Source organism: Condylura cristata, unplaced genomic scaffold, assembly GCF_000260355.1.
Source record: "Condylura cristata isolate star-nosed mole 26May11 unplaced genomic scaffold, ConCri1.0 scaffold00027, whole genome shotgun sequence".
NCBI classification, from domain to species: Eukaryota; Metazoa; Chordata; class Mammalia; order Eulipotyphla; family Talpidae; genus Condylura; species Condylura cristata.
In genome coordinates this window covers 22,986,949-23,006,547 of record NW_004567128.1, presented here as the reverse complement: position 1 = coordinate 23,006,547, position 19,599 = coordinate 22,986,949, and the positions used below count along the sequence as shown (strand labels likewise).

General features: G+C 46.9%; 1 protein-coding gene across 1 annotated transcript in view; it reads right to left on the bottom strand.

Annotated features, from left to right (window-relative positions):
• Positions 1–17,924, bottom strand: part of NYX (nyctalopin) — a 19,121-nt gene extending 1,197 nt beyond the window's left edge. Inside the window, exons 1-3 of the mRNA XM_004690118.2 lie at positions 17,858–17,924; positions 13,934–14,011; positions 3–364 (exon numbers count right to left, since the gene is read on the bottom strand). Coding sequence (XP_004690175.2) covers positions 3–364; positions 13,934–14,011; positions 17,858–17,924 — 507 coding nt within the window. The remainder of the gene's footprint in view (positions 1–2; positions 365–13,933; positions 14,012–17,857) is intronic.
• Positions 17,925–19,599: the final 1,675 nt, after the last annotated feature.

Sequence of the window (19,599 nt, the reverse complement as noted above, 5' to 3'; positions counted from 1 at the left end):
GCGAAGGTGCGCGCGTGGAGGTAGCGCAGGTCGCCGTTGTGCGCCAGGCGCAGCTCGGCCAAGCGCGGCAGGCCCTTGAAGGCGCCCGGCGTGATGAAGGACAGGTTGTTGTGGCGCAGCGACAGGCGGCGCAGCGACGGCAGCGTGCCGAAGGCCCGCTCGCCCAGGAAGCGCAGGCCGTTCCGGTCCAGGTCGATGGTGGCTGCCGCGCACGGGAACTCGGCGGGCACCTGCAGGAGGCCCGCGCGGTCGCAGCGCACCGAGCAGCCGCCGTCCACGCCGCTGCAGGTGCAGGTGGCCGGGCAGGCGCGAGTGCAGGCCTCCGTGGCCAAGGCCCGGGCACTGGGCAGGCCGAGAAACAGCGCTGGGGTGAGGGGGGTAGAAAAACAAACTGTCAGCCAGAGCGTCCCCAGGTAGAATCCTCCCCAGGTAGAATCCTCCCTGTGCGCGCTGCAGAAAGCTGCCCTCCACCGAGTCTCAGACTTCAAAGGGCCGGTTCCCCACCCAAGAAACCCTCCCCCACGACACCCTCTGCTGCTTTCCAGTTATCTTAACAGACAAAGCCCAGCTGGGATCCTGAAGCTGGTCACTTTCCAAACCCCCGCACTGTGCACAATGTCCCTGGTGCTCTCCCAGAATTCAGCCTACAGAGTCGATGCTGCACGCGGAGGGGAACCTCGAAGGCAGCGCTGTGGCCTACACTCAGCTCTGTGCGGCTTCACACCGCGCCCACTAGCCACATAAGTTGGCTAATGAGCATCTGAAACGTGGCTAGCTCCAGTTGAGCGGTGTTATAAAGGTAAAATACACCCCAGGTTCCAAAGACCTCGTACCTAAAGGTAGCCTACCTCGTGAAAAATTTTTAGATACTTTAGGTCTATTGCCTTACATTTAAATGAATGTAAAACGTTCCTTTTCACCTTTTTTTTCAGTGGGACTACTTAGAAAACTTAGCATTTGTGGCTTCCATTACATCTCTATTGGTGCTGCTCCAGTCCCTTCCACCATATGAATTCAGTTCCTGAAAACCTCCATTGAATAAATTAAGCCTCAATGAAGAGGTGAGGATTAGGGAGCAGGAGGTTGGGAGTGAAGCAAAAGTTAACCCCCCCTTTTTTTTTTATTTTGTTTCCTTTAACAATCACTTACACTAAGACATAAGGTTGCCTGTTAAATAAACTATCAATGACCTTACACATCTCCAAAGAATAATTGTGGACCATTTACAGTACATTTCCATTCACCATTTGCTCTCTAGAGAATTTTATCACAGCAAGTAAAGGTGCTCATGAATTTTGTTGTGAGCATTTGAATGAAGGGTCAGTAAAGATGTCAAAAGCCCTCCAATAGGCTTGCCACCTGCAGCAAAGCAGAATGGCATGGGCTGCTATTCTGTGCCAGCCACAGGCCCCAAACCCTATCTTGAGGTCCAGTGGGAAAGGCCGCATGTAAAGTGTACAGGTTTTCTGGCCAGGAACAGCTCGAATGTCAAGTATTCTGCATTTGAAATTCCTGTAGAGGAACAAAGGTACCCGGATGTAAAACTGACCATCAGTAATTATAATTTTCTACTCATCCTCAGCAATACTCCCAAATGCCAAACAAATGCCCCAGGTCCACCATTAAGTTCCCCTCACCCCCACTGTGTACCCATTACCTATCCAAGCCCTTGTGGGAACCTGAAAATGTGGCCACACGAGTATGTAGAAGATGCTTGCTGCTGCTTCTGCAGGTTCACTCGGCTTGCGGTGTCTTTTCAGCGCATCTGTTGTGGACACTCATGCTTTTTCAGCTGCTGGGAGGGGGATTCAGCCCTTTCAGACTTGGCTGTAAACTGGAGCTAGCTCAACATTCCGATTTAACTTAGCTTTTCTCTCTCGCTAAGTACTGTAAACTAGATAATGAGCTTCCAGCAAAGCTCTTGGACCCTGTGCTGTACTTGGCTGTAAACAGGGTTGCTGCTGGGCTAGACAGACACCACGTTAGGGAGACAGGGCCAAGAATACAACATTAACTCCAGGCGTCAGCTGGACAAGGGTGGAAACTTTTTCTATCAGTTCCTCCAACTGGGTCAAGTAGAGGCATCAGATTTCCTTACAAATAGTCCCTCATTCTACTCTCTTCTCCTTTCTAATTAACAGAAGTGCACTTTCAACCATGAGGCTCATGTTTCTGCTCCACAATAACTAACATTATACTGGGCTCACTGTATGGCTCAGTAAATGTTTGCAGAATTAAATTAAATTGATGCCTTCCTCTGTGAGGATTCCTGCTAGAGGATGTCATTTATAGTTTTTAAAAAATTCTTTGTCAAATAACTCATAGGATAATGACAGGTTACAACCAATTTGCTTATACAATGCAAGAGATTACAAGTGTAGCAGTCAATTATAAAAACACATGCAAGAGGGGAGAGAGAAAAGCTTTCTATTGTATATTCTTTTTACCTTTACAGTTTTGACACATGTGAATGTATTGCTTAGCTCAGAAGATAAGTTTACTTCAAGCTTTAATGACACACTGAAGATGTAGTCATTTTTTTAAGAACCATTTTTAGGCTCTGAAACCTTGATAGCTACTGGGAACCAGAATTTATTGGATTACTTAGTGAAATATAAATTAAATCAAGTAAATGCTCAGGACAACCAAACTTCAGTACTAGTCTACCCAGTATTAAGACAAAATATATACTTAGTGATCTAGAAAAGCAGGGTACCAAAAATTTTTTTAACTTAAATATTAAGATATTTGCGTGAGTTCTGCTTACAGTAATGACAGAGTAGCTTGTAACAGACATTATTGCTGATTGCCAGTAGCAACTCTGGACAAAATATTTTTAAAACATTGTTTGAAAGCACCAGAGAGCACCCTACACAGGCAGCCAGAGTAATTACAACCCTTGAAAGAAGACAAGCAATCGCAGCAACAGCCACATTTCCTCTTTTTCCTCTTCAGGGCATTTTCAAGCCCATGCACCACAGGGGCAAGAGATCTCATGCACAAGCAAGCATCTCCTGAGGCTGACAAGTTATGAGTCAGAGTGCACACTGCCTCATGACTGGAAGTGAAGGGGGAAAGCATGCAAAAGAGGGAGCACAGATTTGGCACAGACTCCCCTGAGAATCTTGAGTCATAAAGTGTTTGGGGTGATTTCAAGGCACTAAGAACTGAATGCCAAAAATGCTAAACAAAGATATCAGCTATTCCCAGTGATGGGAGAAAGATTAAGAGTTCAAGGTCCATCGAGTTAGAAGGGCTTGTAAAATACCTTACCCTTTCTGAACCCCCAGAGGGCCACACCTCAGGATGAAGACCATTTCCCAGGTGAAGGGCACAGGACTCCAGGCTTACCCTAACAAAGGCGGAAAGCAAACCTCCCAGGTAGCAAGGTTATGTGTCAGTAATTTTACTGGGTATCATAACAAAATTCAACACTCTTCAATGGAAAATAAGATCTAGAGGTTCTATAACTAACATCCACAATATCTGGTATACAACCAGACAATACTAGATATATAAAGAAGTAGTAAGTCATGCACTAACCAGGAGGAAAAAGTAGCAGAAGCAGATCCTGGGGAACAGAATGATTTCATGGAGAATTTTAACTTTAGAAATATGGAAATGTGAAAAATGAAAACCAAATCTCTGAATTTCAAATACAGTATCTGAAAATCTTTTTAAATCATTAAATAAGAAAAATAACAAATTAGGCACTGCAGATTTATGAAATTTGAAGAGAGATTCCTTGATAATGGGACAATATCAAACAATAAAACTAACGTGCACATATTTACAGTCCCCGAGGAGAGAAGAGAGTATGACAGAAAAATAATTTGACAATTTCCAAAGTTTTATGAAAAGCAAAAAACTCAGCAAATCACAACTGACATCACACACCCACACAACACAGCCCCCAAGTGCTTTTAAACTTAAAAACCAAAGAGAAAACTCTGTCAGCATCCAAACATAAAAGACACATTACACAGAGTAAACAACAACAAAATATAACAGACTTCTTATGAGAAACAATAGAGGCTGTGCCCTCCCTGGTGGCCCAGGGGATTAAAATGTAGCTCTTTGAAGCAGCCACTGGAGCCCCACTTCCATCCCCAACTAGGAAGCTGATCCACATGGCACAGCAGACCTCCCCTGTCTCCCTCACTGCTCCCCTGAGCAATGTATTTCAGTTAATCTGCCTGTTCTGCTCCCTGCTCTGTCTCTGGTGAATCCTCTCACTGCTCCTGCACTTCGAGCCTATACCCCAGTGCTGTATGCATAAGTAAATAAATATTTTTTCAAAAGATACACCTTTTTATATAAGACCATCCCATACAAGATGGGCAATATCATTGGCTATTAGGAAAATGCAACTGAAACTAGACATCTATTAAAGTGAGTAAAGTTGGACGAATCGTACCAACTGTTGGAGAGCATATCGAACAACTGGGATTCCTAAACACACTGGTGGGAATGGAAGACAATACAACTACATTGGAAACAAAGAGGGAGGTTTTTCAGAGTTGAACACACACCTACCTTAACATCCATTCATTCTACCTCTAAGAAAATAAAAGAATATCCCATACAAAAGACTTGTCATGATCATTCACAACCACTTTATTCATAACACCCCAAACTGAAAGCAATGCAAATACCCATGGAGAGTTGAATGTGTAAACAAATAATGATATGGCCACACAATGGAATACTAAGCAATAAAAAGGAATGGACTATTAATTATCTGGAACATGGATGAGTCTCAAGATAACTTTGCTGAGTGAAATTTCACTCAATTCTTATATGCAGAACATGAAAACAACTCCTTCAAATGAATAGTGAAAAGCCAAACTAAATAAATACATTTTAAAGATTTTTTAAAAGATTTATTTATTTGTGCATATAGAACTGGGGTACAGGCCAGAGGTGTGGTGAGTGAGAGGATTCACCAGAGACATAGTAGGGAGCAGAACAGGCAGATTGACAAAGTATACAGCTGAGGGGAGCAGCGGGTGGGTCAGGAGAGGTCTGCCATGCCATGTGGGTCAGCTCCCTGGCCGAGGATTGGACTTGTGCTGCAGTGGCTTCAGAGATCTTCATAATGCAGTGCTTTAACCCATTGTGCCACCAGAGAGAGCCCAAATTTGAACAATTTACAAAACAATCTGTTAGGAAGTTGTTAAGCCCATGAAAAGGTAGTCAGCATCATTAGCCATCATTAGGGAAATCAAAATTAAAACTATAATAAGAGGCCCTCCCTGGTGGCGCAGCGGGTTAAAGCACAGCACTGAGAATCTAAAGCCACTTCCACATGAGTTCGATTCCCGCCTGCCCCGGAGGTGACCACATGGTGTGGCAGACCTCTCCTGACCTGCCCACTGCTCCCCTCAGCAGTGTACTTCATTGATCTGCCTGTTCTGTTCCCACTCTGTCTCTGGTGAAGCCTCTCACCGCCCCTGAGCCTCTGGCCTGTACCCCAGTTCTGTATGCACAAATAAAAATAAATCTTTAAAAAAAAAAAAAACTATAATAAGATTTCACTACACACTCACTGAATGGCTAAAATTCGCGACTGACAACCTCAAATACTGATGAGGATGTAAAACGGCTGGATTCTCTTACAGTCTTGATGGGAGTGGAAAATAGTTCCGTGGAAAGCTGGCAATGTCTATTAAAACTAAGCATATGCCTGCCCTCTGACTCAGCAATTTCACTCCTAAGTATGAATGTAAGGAACCGAAAAACGTCTACCGAAAGGCTGTATGAGAGTGTTCATAGTGGCTTATTTATAATAGACAAAAACTGAAAATCACCCAACAGAGTGGATAAGTAGAAAGAAATGTAGCAATATATTCATATAGCAGAATATTACTCAGCAAGAAGAAAACAAACTACTGCTACAAACAACATTACATTGAGCAGAAGAAACGACACCAGCGAGTACATATTACGAGATTACGTTAATATGCAGCCCTGAACAGTGCTGCTTAAAGAATAGCTCAAAGCTCAACTGAACAAGGCCTGCAGATGGAACCAGTCCTCAAAGATAGAGCATGTTGACAGGATATTGTTTAGGAATGTTATCTGGTTGGAGATGCGAACATGTATAACGGCACTCAAGTAGAGCTCTGTGTGTGGATTTCTTTTGTTCCAGTAACAGTAGTCTTTTTTATTGACGCGATATTGGTTTATAACAATGTATGGGTTTCAGGTGTACAACCTTTTTTTTTTTTTTTAAAGATTGATTTATTTATGCACACAGAACTGGGGTACAGACCAGAAGTGCAGGGGCGGTGAGAGAATTCACCAGAGACAGAGTGGGGAGCAGAACAGTCTAACTGACAAAGTACATTGCTGAGGGGAGCAGCGGGCGGGTCAGGAGAGGTCTGCCACGCCATGTGGGTCACCACTGGGGCAGGCAGGGATCGAACTCGTGCTGAAGTGGCTTTAGCTTCTCAGTGCTGTGCTTTAACCCATTGGCCACCAGGGAGGGCCCCAGGTGTCCAACCTTTTAAATCAATATCTGTACACATTTCTTTCCACTCATCACCAAATTTTTAATTTCCATCCATCACCATATAGTTAGTTCCTTTTTTCCCAATAGGCCCATCTCCTCACTCTGCTTCCCTGTGACTAACCACCACTTTGTAAAGTCTAAAAGTTTGTTTTTATTTATAAACAACTTTTATTAAGTGTTTGCTTGGGGCTAAGTTTGCTACATACATCATTTCACCTGTTACAACACTAAAAAGCACTGTTCTCTTCTCTCAAAAAGGGAAACTGAGATTCAGGGCATTTCAACACCACCAGCCTTTGTTTTTTCTCTTTGCACTTTACTGGACTGCACTACCCACACAACACACCTAGCCTTCTGAGCTTCCGTTTCTTTAACTATAAACTGAAGTGCTTGCACTTCCTGATCTTTGGGGCCTCACTGGCTTTCATTTTCCATGGTCTAACAGCAGCTATTGCCAAACACCACCTCTAAAAAAAATCCCCCGCTCAGAGCCAAATGTCCCTGCTGCCTCCTCCCAGCTACAGTTGTTGGTGCACAGGTGAACACGTCACTGAAGTAGCGTCAGTCAGATTCATTCCTTCTGGTGAATTTGGAATAGGCAAGATGATGTGAACACCCATCTGCAAAACACTGGGTTTGAGGTGTGCGTGTACAGTCAAAGGTGTGGGAGAGCAGGAGCCAAGGGCAAAAGGAGAGAGAAGTAAACCTGACACAAGCATCAGAAGTTGCTCAGTGGGACAGAGGGAGCATCGCGCCAGTCTCTAGCCCATAAGGCCCTGCTTCACCCGGTCCTGTCATTGTTCCCTGTTTCCATTTCAGAAACAGGGAACTTCAAGCCCCTGTGTGGACAAGTGCACTCTGTTCCTCGCACCCAAACTTGACATCTTTTCTGGCTACCCAGCATCTTTAAATTACTACTTTTCAGAAATTTCCTACATGATAAGTCCTACCTTCTTAAGATAGAAGCAGAAACTCTTTCCCAACTTTCCTTGCATTTACTGCCCAAGCCTGTGACGGGGCATTGTCCATCAGGCGCACGCAGCATAATTTGCATTCAGAGGTAAGCACTGAGCAGAAACTTTTCTGGACAGGGTGGAGGCAGCAGGTGATCTGGCCTTCAGGGTGTCATGGTGAAATTTCTGGCACCAGCACCCAGACTGATACCTGTGAGCTGCCAGGTACAGCCTCCAGTGGCGGTGGCCACAAGGGCTCCCTAGGAGCGGCCCCAAGACCTGGTTCAAGCCCTGCTCTGGGCAGTCGGCCTCCAGAAAGGAAGCCAGAAGTCACTTTAGATCCCTAATAAATCTTGTCCTCAAGGACCTGGGGGGGGGGGGGTTCCGGTTTACAAAATTCCTAAGCAGCATCCAGAGTAAGATAGACTTCCTTGCTCTCTCTAATAACATCCCCTCTCCCCTGAAGAATCTCGTGGACTTTTCACCTTAAAAGAGAAAATGCAGGACCAGGCAGTGCAAGGAAGGCACCCGCCAATGCAAGGAAGTTCCTTGCCAGGCATTGACGGGAAATGTATGAAATTGAATCAAAAGGTGTGTAGGCCATCCCTGATTTTTCCAAATCCAAGTGAAAAGTGGCCTCTCCTGGAATCAGCAGTCATCATTCCAGAAACAAATCTCCTTGGCTGCTCAGAGCTGAGTTCCATGGGAATACTTTGGCCAGAAAAAAAAATATTTACAAATTGAAATAAAGATCAGTTTGTGAAAAGAGAAAGTCAAGCTCCTTGGCAGTTGCTTAGCAATTTTTCTTCTCACACCATTATTTTTGGGAAGGATCCATGTGGAAAGCAGAAAAAAACTTCAGTGCTTTTATTCCCAGTCTGAGGTAGGGAAGGGAAAATGTGAAATTCCACAGAGCTGGCCAGCCTCTGTCATAGCTGGGGATTCAGATTGGCATGTGGGGCTTTGCAGAGCATTCATTACAGCAACTCACCCTGAGGGCCACTCACTCTGGTTCTCTTGCACTCTGAGAACACTCTGCCTTTCATCCCTCTTCCTTCTCTCACACTGCTTTTTTGTGTTGTTCTTTCTTCTTTTTCTTTTTTTTTTTTAACCTCAGACAACTTTCTATATCAGTTTTCTCATTTGTAACAGGTGGACAAGTATAAGGAAGAAATGAATTTGTAATGTTCGCAACAGCCATGAGAATACTGAGCAACGCTAACCAGAGCCACTTTTGTCACAAGATTAAATCCTGTCAAGAGACCAGTCCTTCAAGGACCATGTTGAAGTCTGCCTTAGTGGAGAAAGCAAGATATCAAGTGTCAGACTATTGAAGCTCTTACTACGAGTAGACTGCAAGGACGAATCCAGAATTGTTCACTACCTGGGCCGCACATTAGAATTGCCTGTGAGCTTTTTTTTTTTTTAAGTTAGTTTTACATATTTTTGTACATTTTTCCATCTCAGTTGCAATCCCCTTGGGTTTCCCATCACCAAATCACCCATGTGCCATCACCATACGCTTGGAAGCTATTAACCCACTCACAACCCACAATGTCCAGGTCATACACCCAACCAGTTATATCAGAATCTTCAGGGATAGAACTTGGCATTAGTGTTGTTTAAGCTCCATGAGTAATCTAAGGTAAATGCAGTCCAAGTAAAAAACCAAAGGTCTAGTGGACCAACTTTGTTGTTTAAGCTCCATGAGTAATCTAAGGTAAATGCAGTCCAAGTAAAAAACCAAAGGGCTAGTGGACCAACTTTGTAAAAATGGGATTTATCTGTGTGTTATAAAATGTTGCATAGTGTAAGGCAGGGTTACCATATGCTCCAGCAATTCTGCTCCTAGGTATCTACTGAAAGGAATTGAAAAGGGTTCTAACAAATGCTTGTACATGAATGTTTATAACAGCATTATTCATAATAACCAAAAGGCATAAATAATAAATGCTTATCAACAGCAGACTGGATAAACAAAACATGGTCTGCTCACACTGGAATATTATGCAGCCATGAAAACGAACAAAATACTGACACATGCTAAACATGCATGAATCTCAAGCACATTATGCTAAGTAAAAGGCACAAAAAGTAGATTAATGGTTGCCATTGGTTGATGAGGGAAAAGTGCGCAGTGTCTACTTAACAGGTATGGGGTTTCTTTTCATGGTGATGAAAATGTTTTGGAATAAGAAGTGGTAGCTGGACAACACTGTAAGGGTCTTAAATCCTGCTGAATTATATACTTAAAAATGGTTCACTTTACGTTATGGAAATTTCCCTTCAATTTAAAAATATGTTACAAGGCTATTCTGGTGGTGCAGAGGTTAAAGTCTCAGCACTATGAAGCTGTCGGCAGCCACTATAGTATGCGTTATAGTATGCGTTCGATCCCCCACCAGGGAGCAAACCCACATGGTGCAGCAGACCTCTCCTTTCTCACCCACTGCTCTCCTCAGCAGTTTCACCTGTTCTGCTCCCCACTCTGTCTCTGGTGGATCCTCTCAAGCTCCCATCCCTGCCCCTGCACCTCTGGCCTACACCCCCCTTGTTGTTTGCATAAATAAAAATAAACAAATAAAAATATGTTACAAGGTGTCCTTGAATCTGGGCATATAGCAGAAATGTCTCCCAGCATTTGTATTCTGGTCTGATGTACTGGCCAGCCCCTGAGCTACAGGGAGACAGTGGTGGCCCCTGAGCTACAGGGAGACAGTGGTGGCTGGGTTCAGAAACCCCGAGGAATGTCTTAATGCAGACCGACTGAGGACTTGTGTGCCTTTCTAATATGTGCTTTTCCCCCTTGAGGTTTGCTGGGAAAACAGTTACTCATGGAATTTCCAACCACAGACTGAGTTTGGAGTGTTTCTTCAATCTCATTGTTTTCAAAGAACTTGTGTCCATGAAACCAAAATAGCAAGGGAAAATATGGTCAATTTTCTGGTCTCAGCAAATTCTGAACCACTTTGGGCCTAATTCATCCCCCCTCCCACTCCTGGCAAGTGCTACCCCCAATTGCTCCTCACGTCAAGATTCAGAGTTTTTTTCAAAACAAAACTATCTCAGGGTAAACAAATGCTGTAGGGGAGATCATCCCCACCCCAACCCCTGGCTCTGACTTTATGGTGACCTCAGAACTTGCTTCTCACACTAAGCAGCTATCTTTTGTGACAGGAATGAAAAGACCATGGATTCAAGCTGCAGCTTTGCTGGCCAAATTGAGTCACGGGAATGAAGAAATCACTTTGTTTCCAGAGGAGTGGTCTGCTGAGAGCCTGTGGACCTCGAGGTAGAGAGCTGTTCCTCAGCAGAGAAAACAGAAGATCTCAGAAAGATCTCTTGGCCTACACATTGATACAGTCTATACAGAAATAACTTAAGTGTTCAAACCAGTGAACTGTTCGAGGGAATATGAGGTAAGCACAGAGATAGTACCCAACATTTCACAGTGCCCAAGAAAGAGGATTTGTTCTGCTTGGAGTATAAAGCTGCTTTCTCCATTGAGCCTTTCTTTTTCCTTTTAAATCAAGTTGATTGAGGTATAATTTATTTGCAATAAAATATACCCATTTTAAGTGTACAACTCAGCAAGTTTAACAAATGTCTTTACCCATGTGTACAACCACCACTGCAATCAAGATTGACAACACTCCTACCTCCCAGAAAGTTTCCTCTGTCCTCTCGAACATCAGTCCCCTCCCCGTCCTTGACACCAGACAACCACCAATCTGCTTTCTGAACTATAGGTTCACTTTGCCATTCTAGAACTTCATACAAATGCAATCAAATGGTTCTTTCAGTCAACATTATGGTGTGGGATTCATCTATGTTGTTCTGAAACAACATAATTGATGGATCTTTGTAATGGCTGAGCAGTATTCTAGTGTATGGATTGACAAGATCTGGATTCAGTTACCTGTTTACATTTGAGTTGTTCCCATTTTTCACTTTTGTGACGAAAGCTGATGCAAGGACTTGTGTGCAAATCTTTTTTGTGGAAAAAAAAAACCTTTTTTGTACAAAACTCATAAGTGAGTTTTCATTTCTCATTTATCTAGGAGTGGGATTTGGGGGTTATATAGTAAAAGTATATGTTGAACATAATTACAGAGGAAACTGCCAAACTGTTCTCCAAAGAAGCCACACCACTTTACATCTCGACCAGTTGTGTATATCTCTTTTTTTAAACAATTTTTTTCAAAGACTTTATTTACTTTTTTTTTAAAGATTTATTAATTTATGCTCACAGAACGGGGGTACAGGCCAGAGGTGTGGTAGGTGAGAGGATTCACCAGAGACACAGGGGGGAGCAGAACAGGCAGATTGACAAAGTACACTGCTGAGGGAAGCAGCGGGCGGGCCAGGAGAGGTCTGCCATGTGGGTCACCCCACTGGCCGGGGATTGAACTCATGCTGCAGTGGCTAAGGACAGCCTCACAGTGCTGGCTTCCAACCTCTTGTACCACCAGGGAGGGCCCAAATCAGATATTTTGTATCATTCTAATCTGGGTGGCTTCACCCATTCATCAAACTTTCATCAAGCACCTACTCTGTCTTAGCCTGTAAAAACAGGGTGAATAGGCCCTCCCTGGTGGCACAGCGCATTAAAGCACAGCACTAAGAAGCTAAAGCCACTTCTGCATGAGTTCAATCCCCGCCCTGGAGGTGATCCACATGGCACAGACCTCTCCTGGCCCGCCCGCGGCTCCCCTCAGCAGTATACTTCATGATCTGCCTGTTCTGCTCCCCGCTCTGTCTCTGGTGAATCCTCTCACCACCCCTGCACCTCTGGCCTGTACCCCAGTTCTGTGTAAATTAAAAAAAAATAACCACAGGGTGAATAAAACACAAACCCTGGTCTTTTTCTAAAACTAGTGGTTTTAGTGTAAGTAGATGGCAAAAGACCCTGTAAAACAAGTTCAGGAACTGGGTTATTATGCTGTGGAGAGCAGCAAGACCCCAAGGGGGTAAGAGGAGTGGCCATTCCGAGAGACCAGTGTCTGAGAATTTCTGTTTCAGTTCTACCCGGATTTACCCTGCTAGGAGCTACTTGTAATTCCAGCACGGCCTTATTTTGCCAGGCACATTTAATTACATTTTTCTAGTCCAGGAGGGAGAGTCCTATCCCTGCCTGCTTTGCAGGAACATGTCATCCTTCATCCTTGTGACTTGCACTCAGTAATATTGTCTGTGCTGCTTGAGTGTGTTTTAAATTAAAGCACCAGGGAATGTGGAGATGGTCATTAAGTTTAAGTGCATCTATTGTTAGCAAATGATGTCACTGCTAAGTTCTCCAACTTGTCACAAGAAGTCTGGATATATTTCAGGCTTCTGCAGCAAGGACAGTCCCTGTTTTGCAGCGCACAGGCTATGAATACTATCTGCATTCTGTGAGGAGCAGGAGAGCTTTTGGTGCACATTTAAAATAACATTGGCTCTCAGAAGCAAACATTCTGTCCCAATGAGTCAATCAAACTTCATACCCTTCTAGGTAGGACAAATGGCAAGGAGCTAGCTTGGTAATTATATAAATGTCAACCTCTGTTTTTTGGAGGCTTCTGAAGGTAGAAAGTCATGTCCTATTACCATAATGTCCCTGAGCCCTGTTCCAATTTTTTTCTTATTTATTTATTGTCTCCGCGAGAGAATATAAGTTTCTCCAGCACAAATGTTATGCAGTTATATCCCTCATCATCTCCCTGCGTCTACTAAAGCAACCATGTGTACCTGTTGAGTCACAGAATAGAGCAAGTTTTCTCTTTAAAAAGGTAGGCTGAAGAGTAGGAAAATTCTATTACTGCTGTCTTAGAAGTGTCTGGGGAAAATATCTCTACCAACACTGCACACAGAGGTCTCTTACATGGATAGTTATAACCTCAAAAATCAAATTCTCTCAAGGATCAGAAAAACCTAGAATGTGTAGATAACTTAACAAGGAATTTTTCCTTGAATGATCTCAGTTGATTTGAGCAGCTGGAGCTGCAGAGGTGTGGAAAAGTTTGTGATGAGTCTTTTTGCTATGTTAACACCCAGACAATAACAGGATAAAAACTTAGGGGCAGTTTAAACATCGATATCACACAATCCACACATATTCCTCACTTTCCCTTCTTCCTTTCAGAAGATGCTTTCTTTAAGAGATTTCTTGAACTAAGTGAGCTTAAAATAATGCAATTGGAAAACCACTGTTATTTTTGGTGATCATACCAATGAATCATATCTGAAATCAGAATAAGAAAGTCCATTTATTTGGCTCAGGAGTTTTGTTTTTAAAAAAGGGACAAACAAAACACCCCACCACCTACTGTTTTTGCTCATTGTCAGTAGCCTCCCCATGCTCAAACCTTCAAGGAAAACTAATGGGAACTGCTGTCGAGGTAGAGCTTTCTGGAAGCCACTTGAAGACCCACCTCCCTGGGGAAAATCTCTGCTAGGGGACAGAAGGAGCAGGCCTTGCACTCACCAAGCAGCGACAGAGCCAGCATCCTGCAGTCTTTCACACACCTGGTGGTGTAGAACCACCCCACTGCGGGCTCCCTACCTGAGGGGAGAAAAACGTGGTCACTGGGCACCACAAGGGGTCCCTTGAGAAGGCAGATGCTCGGTCCCCACACTCCACACCGCCTGCTGAATGCCCACACTCATTCCCCCCCCCCCACCTTGGTGTTTGGCTAAGGGAAATCAGTAACAACCCACATTAGCACGATCAGCAACTCCCTCCCAATGGAAAGCTTGGAACCCTTCATCAGGCCAAACCCTGTCTGCCAGTCAAAAGGGAGCACTGGCAACCCAGCGAGAAAGTGGTCCAAGGAACCCTCTGCCAAGGGGCCTCAGTGAGCTGTCCCCAAATGCCACTTACCATCCTGGCGGGCTACCTGCTCCTCCTGTGGAGCCACCCTCTGCTCCCCCAGCCCATGGATCCCCCAAGTCAGGCAGAGGCAGAAAAATACTCCAACTGGAGAAGCAAAGCCAGGAAGGGGAGGGAGCGGGCTAAGGAGGAGCAGTTGCTGGTGCAGGCCTGACTGCTTATTTATCATTCTCCAGAGTTAATGGCAGGAAAATCCTGTATCAGATGAGGATTAACAGAGATGAAAGAATGTGTGTGCCTTTTGAATCACCAAAGCCAACAGCAGATTTTGCTGACACACCAATCGGCTTTGTCCTCTGGCCTCAGCCACGCTGGCCCTCCGCCCTCTCCATCTGCTTCTGTCCCTTTCTCTCCTTAAACTCTCCACAGACCCCGCCTGCTGCGCTGACCCCAACCCCAGCCGCAAGCAATATGCAGTCAGAAGTTGGCTTTTTGCCACCCAAAGAGCATTATCAGCATTTTCAACAAGGACATGTTATATAACTTGGAGAGATGGGGAAAGGACAAGACAGCTTCAAATAATGATATTTTCGAGAAATGCAGGCTGCAGACTTCTCTTCCTTGGAGGAGTCGATGGTGGATGAAGCAAAGCACACTGTGGTGCGGACTCCAGTCTGGTTTCTGGGTTGAGGGTGCACGGGGTGCCGCCCAGGCCAGCACAGATCTGGGCCATTTTCTTTTCTTTTTATTTTAGGATTTATTTTTATTTATTTATATCACAAGAACTAGGGAACAGGCCAGAGGTGTGGGGGTGTGAGAGGAGTCCCCAGAGACAGAGTGTACAGGCAGATGTACTGAAATACACTGCTGAGGGGAGCAGCGGGTGAGACAGGAGAGGCCTGCTGTGCCATGTGGGTCACCCCTTGGCCAGGGGTCGAACTCATGCTGCGGTGGCTGCAATAGCTTCATAGTGCTGAGACTTTAACTTCTCTGCCACCAGGGAGGCCCAAGGCCCTTCAAAACCTAACTGCTGTTTCTAAGCCCATCCTGAGTTAGGCACATGTCAGGCAGAGAGGTCTGCTAGGCCCATGGCCACTGGCAGCAGCAATAGTATGAGGGGCTGGTTAGGAATTCAGAATCTCAGCACCCACACCCCTACCGCAGACCTCTGAATTCAGCTTCTGCATTTTAGCAAGGGTCCTATGCCTAGCAAACTGCAGCACGAAAGTCCCAATTTAGGGAAGTGGCCGAAGAGGCCTGACCAAGGTGGTGGCCACAGTTCTGCTGCCCCACATTCTTCTGGCCCCAGCATCTGCCGCAGCACCAGGCCTGGTTCCAGGGCCTGGACGTCTGTTCTGTTAGGACGGTGCTCCAGGTCTTATCTGTGGCAACCTGCCACCTTCTGGCACTGCCAAAGGGTGTGCTGGCAGTTCCCTTCCCTAAACAAGGGTTCTGGGTGTGAATCGAGATGCCTGATTCATTTACCCTGTGCCCTGGGGAATTTTCTCCCATTTGCACCATCCGATGACTGAACTTGCCATGACCTCTGCGGGAAAGGAGGCAGTGCTGGAGCTGGGGCAGGGATGTGGAGAAGGAAGCCCCCAAGGGGCAGCTCACCCTGCACCAGTGGAGAATGGACAGCACCCCTCTGCTGTCCTCGGGTGTTGCAGGCCTTCTTGCTCCTTCATTTCCTGTGTTGGCTCAAGGGTCCCACTCCCCCTGCAGCAAGCCAGAGGCTGAAACGTGGCGGACAGCCCTTCTGCGGCCCACTAGGTCAGCCTCACCTTCAGTCCTCTTCAGGTTAGTGGGCCTGTTGCTAGGAGCCGAGGAGCTCTCTGAGGAAAACCTTCTCTGCCTGTGAAATCAAACATCTCTCCCTAGTAGAAAATAAGGAGCAATCAGGGACTCTCAGGGGAGAGCGGAAGGGGCCTGCCCACAGGGACTCCCACTGGCAACTGGGAGATCGATCGGCAGACTTGGACTCAAAACCTTGCCTCAGAGGCAAAGAAGAAAACAAGGACATAGAGGGGTTGTCACAGAGCAAGAGAACTGAGTGGTGTACCCCCAAGGAGAGACTTCAGACTGGTCCCTGTTAAACAGCGATCAAGATAGCCTGCCCCAAGTCCCTGGGGGCTTAGGGTAGATTGTACCAAAGCAGGGTCTCCTTGCTGGCTGCTGGTGACCAATGGAAGGGGCTGGAGAAGGGAGGAGGGGTAGCCCATGATGCATCCCTTTGCCTTTGCAGGTGGCCTTCTAGAAAAACTGGTCAGCAGAGTGGGTATGGGAAGCCCTTGTGTTTCTTTGTAATTCTGCTCCAGCAGGTTGGGGGGTAGACAGGCGGACCCAGCAAGGGGCTTCAACGAAGACTAGACAAAATTCCTCCTTCAGGTTCAGATGTCCAGCAGCTTACTAAACTGTGCTCTTTTACTGTTCCTTCCCTGCTCCCAGCTTGTACATACATACATACACGCACCACATGGAGACAAGACCAGTCCACCTAGGCAGAGGGCCTGGGCCGGGAGAGCCTCACCCCAAGCAAATGCAAGGCAGGGCTTCAGGTTTGATGCGAGGCAGGTGGGCAAACCCCCGGCACACCCCGGGAAGGAAGTTGGCCATCCTTTGTTGGAGACCTTTTACAGAGAGCAAACCTCTGGCCAAAATGCAATAGGAAATGTCCTCATGCTTAGTTCGGGTTACCCCAGAAGCAGATCTTAAAACCAGGACATGAGTGGAAGGTCTTGAATTGGGAGCCCATTGGGGGAGCAGCCACAGAGACAGGGCCCTGTGAGCAAGTGGAGACTTTTTCCAGCAAACTGGGGAACAGAATGATTTCAACTACAGGGCTGAGAGCCAACTCTCTTATCTAGCAGTCCTCCTCCTGGGTAGAGAGAGGAGATAAGGCTGCTTTTCATTCTCCAGCAGCCTCTGCCTACCAGCAAAATAGCATAGATGCACTGATTCCAAAGAAAACTTCTTTCCAGAACCATCTCTTAGGACAAACCAGGTGGTGAGAGGATTCCTTATAAAAGCTGGGAATTGCGAACCTGCCCCAATTTGAAACTGGAAAAGCGCCCATTCGTTACCAGGAGAGGTGCAGAGACAGGCATCATAACTTGTGCTCTGGGCAGAGTTGCCCCAGGACAGGCTGTAGGACCTTGTCCTGCTCTGATAGTGAAGCTGCCCTTCAGGAACTTCTAGATGGGGTCGCCCCACCCTACTACTGCAGATCTCAGTACTGGAGGCTTGCCTGCTATTAGGACACAGACCTGCCTCTAAGCTCTCTACACTGTGCTCACTATTCGCACACTCAGATGCTGAATGGCCCCCTGATCTCTGTTCCTTTCTTCCCTATTTCTCCACCTGCTGAAACCCCAGCCTTTCCAACAGGCTTAGTACAAGTGCTACTTCCTCTAGGAAATTAGCCCTTTCCTGGCACCCTCCCTCCTCTCCTTCGGCCTCTCCTGGCACCTGTTAGATGGCCCAGGACTGTACTTCATTGAATCTGCTCCTCTTGGCCAAGCAGGAACGAGGCCCCGGGCAGGTTGTCACAGGCCAAGGGACTTGCCACGTTCTTGGTACCTGGGACCTCTGAATACTCTGCCCGCTCCATTCTTGGTCCATCCCAAGGATAGACAGCGCCATCCATGTGCACACTGGAGAGATGGCCTTAAGGAGCAACTGTTTGCAGAGATTGGACAGAACTCAGGCGTGAGAATGTGTGGCATTCTCTTGAGTGTGCGGGCCTTGGTGGTGTGGGATGGATCTGGCTAGGAAGCAAGGGAGGCCCCATCACAGACCTGGAGCTGAGGCTGCTCAGAATGCTGAGGAATGTAAAAAAACCAAACTTGAACTTGGCTTTACAGGTAGTTACAGAAATGTTTCTATAGGTGGGAGAATAGAACATATATTTTTCAAACAGTTTGTAAGCCTAATATACAACTTCTAAATATTTAGACATATAGTATGTGGCGATCTTGCGTACTCTTGCCCTGGGTCCCACAAACATGAGGGGGGAAGCCTGTGTTTGGCAAACAAGTGGAGGTGCACAAATGTCTGCTAAAGAGAATTGAACCCCGGGTGAGAATTTGAATGGGGAGCTACAGAAAGGGATTGGGGAGAGGGACAGCCTCGGCCCCTGGCCCACCTTTTTCACTGACTGACCAGGTGGTGTCAGGACAGGCACCTGCAGCCCCCAACCCTATAGTACTAGAAACACTTTCCATACCCTAGTCATTCTCCGAGGAGACTGACACCCACAAAGTTTAAGTGACCGTAGTGGAAGTGGACCTCAGACCCAGTTCTCCTGTCTCCCATCTGAGACCCTAGCAAGACGGGATCACCGAAGACCCCAGAGGTCCCTGGCTGCCTGCGCAGGGGGAAGCAGCAGGCGGAGGCAGCCATTGCACTTCCTGCAGGGCGCCCCTAAACTACCCTACGCTGAGCCGTGCTGTCGTTCAGGCACAAAACTCCTTTGATCTCTCTTAGCCACTACCCTGTTTCCCTGTTGTTTCACTTCCGACCTTCCCACCCAAATTCGACTCAAAGGGATCAACTGGGGCTCAGGGGCCTCTTCTGGAATTGGCTGGGGGGAGGGGCTGGAGAAGTGCATTCTGCCCACCCCTGATGGAATGAGGTCGCCTCCGCTGCAGGCCCAGACACAGTCGGGGCGCGAGCTCGCGCCCCCTTCCGTCCCCTCAGGCACAGGCCGCGAGACAGCGGTAATTGAGGGGCGGTAGTCAGCTAGTCACTGCTCTGGACGTTGCACCCCAGTTCCTCTCTCTTTCCCTCCTCCCCTCCCCCGGCGTCGGAGAACGAGTTCAGCTCGCTAGCCCCGATTGGCAACCACGCGTGACACAGTGGTTTTCTTCCCCCTTAAGGTCACGTCCTTGCGAAACCGCTGCAGCTTCTGCAGCATCCGCCCCGCCCCGGAGGCGGAGAGGCGGAGCATCCCGGAGCTGGCCCCACTCCGCCCCTAGCCGCGCGCCGCGTGGCCGCCAGAGGGTGCTGAGGCCCCGGTGCCCGGACGGGGTGGCCCCCACCCCCGCGCCGCTCTCACCAGCTCCGCGGGGCGGGGCAAGGGCCCCGGGAAATTCCCAGGGCGCGTCTGTTCCGGAAACGTTAGTCACGCACCTGGAGCCGCAAAATGTCCGGCTAGAGGGAATGCCAGACCGGGGACCTACCAAAGGTCACATCCTTGGGTGGGTGGGGGTGGAGGTCCTCCAGCGCCTCCTGACCCGGCCATGTGGCTCTAACAGAGGCTGATCTGTACTAGAAGAAGAGCAGGCCCTGGTTCCCTTCCTCCCATTGCGGTCATCAAATAC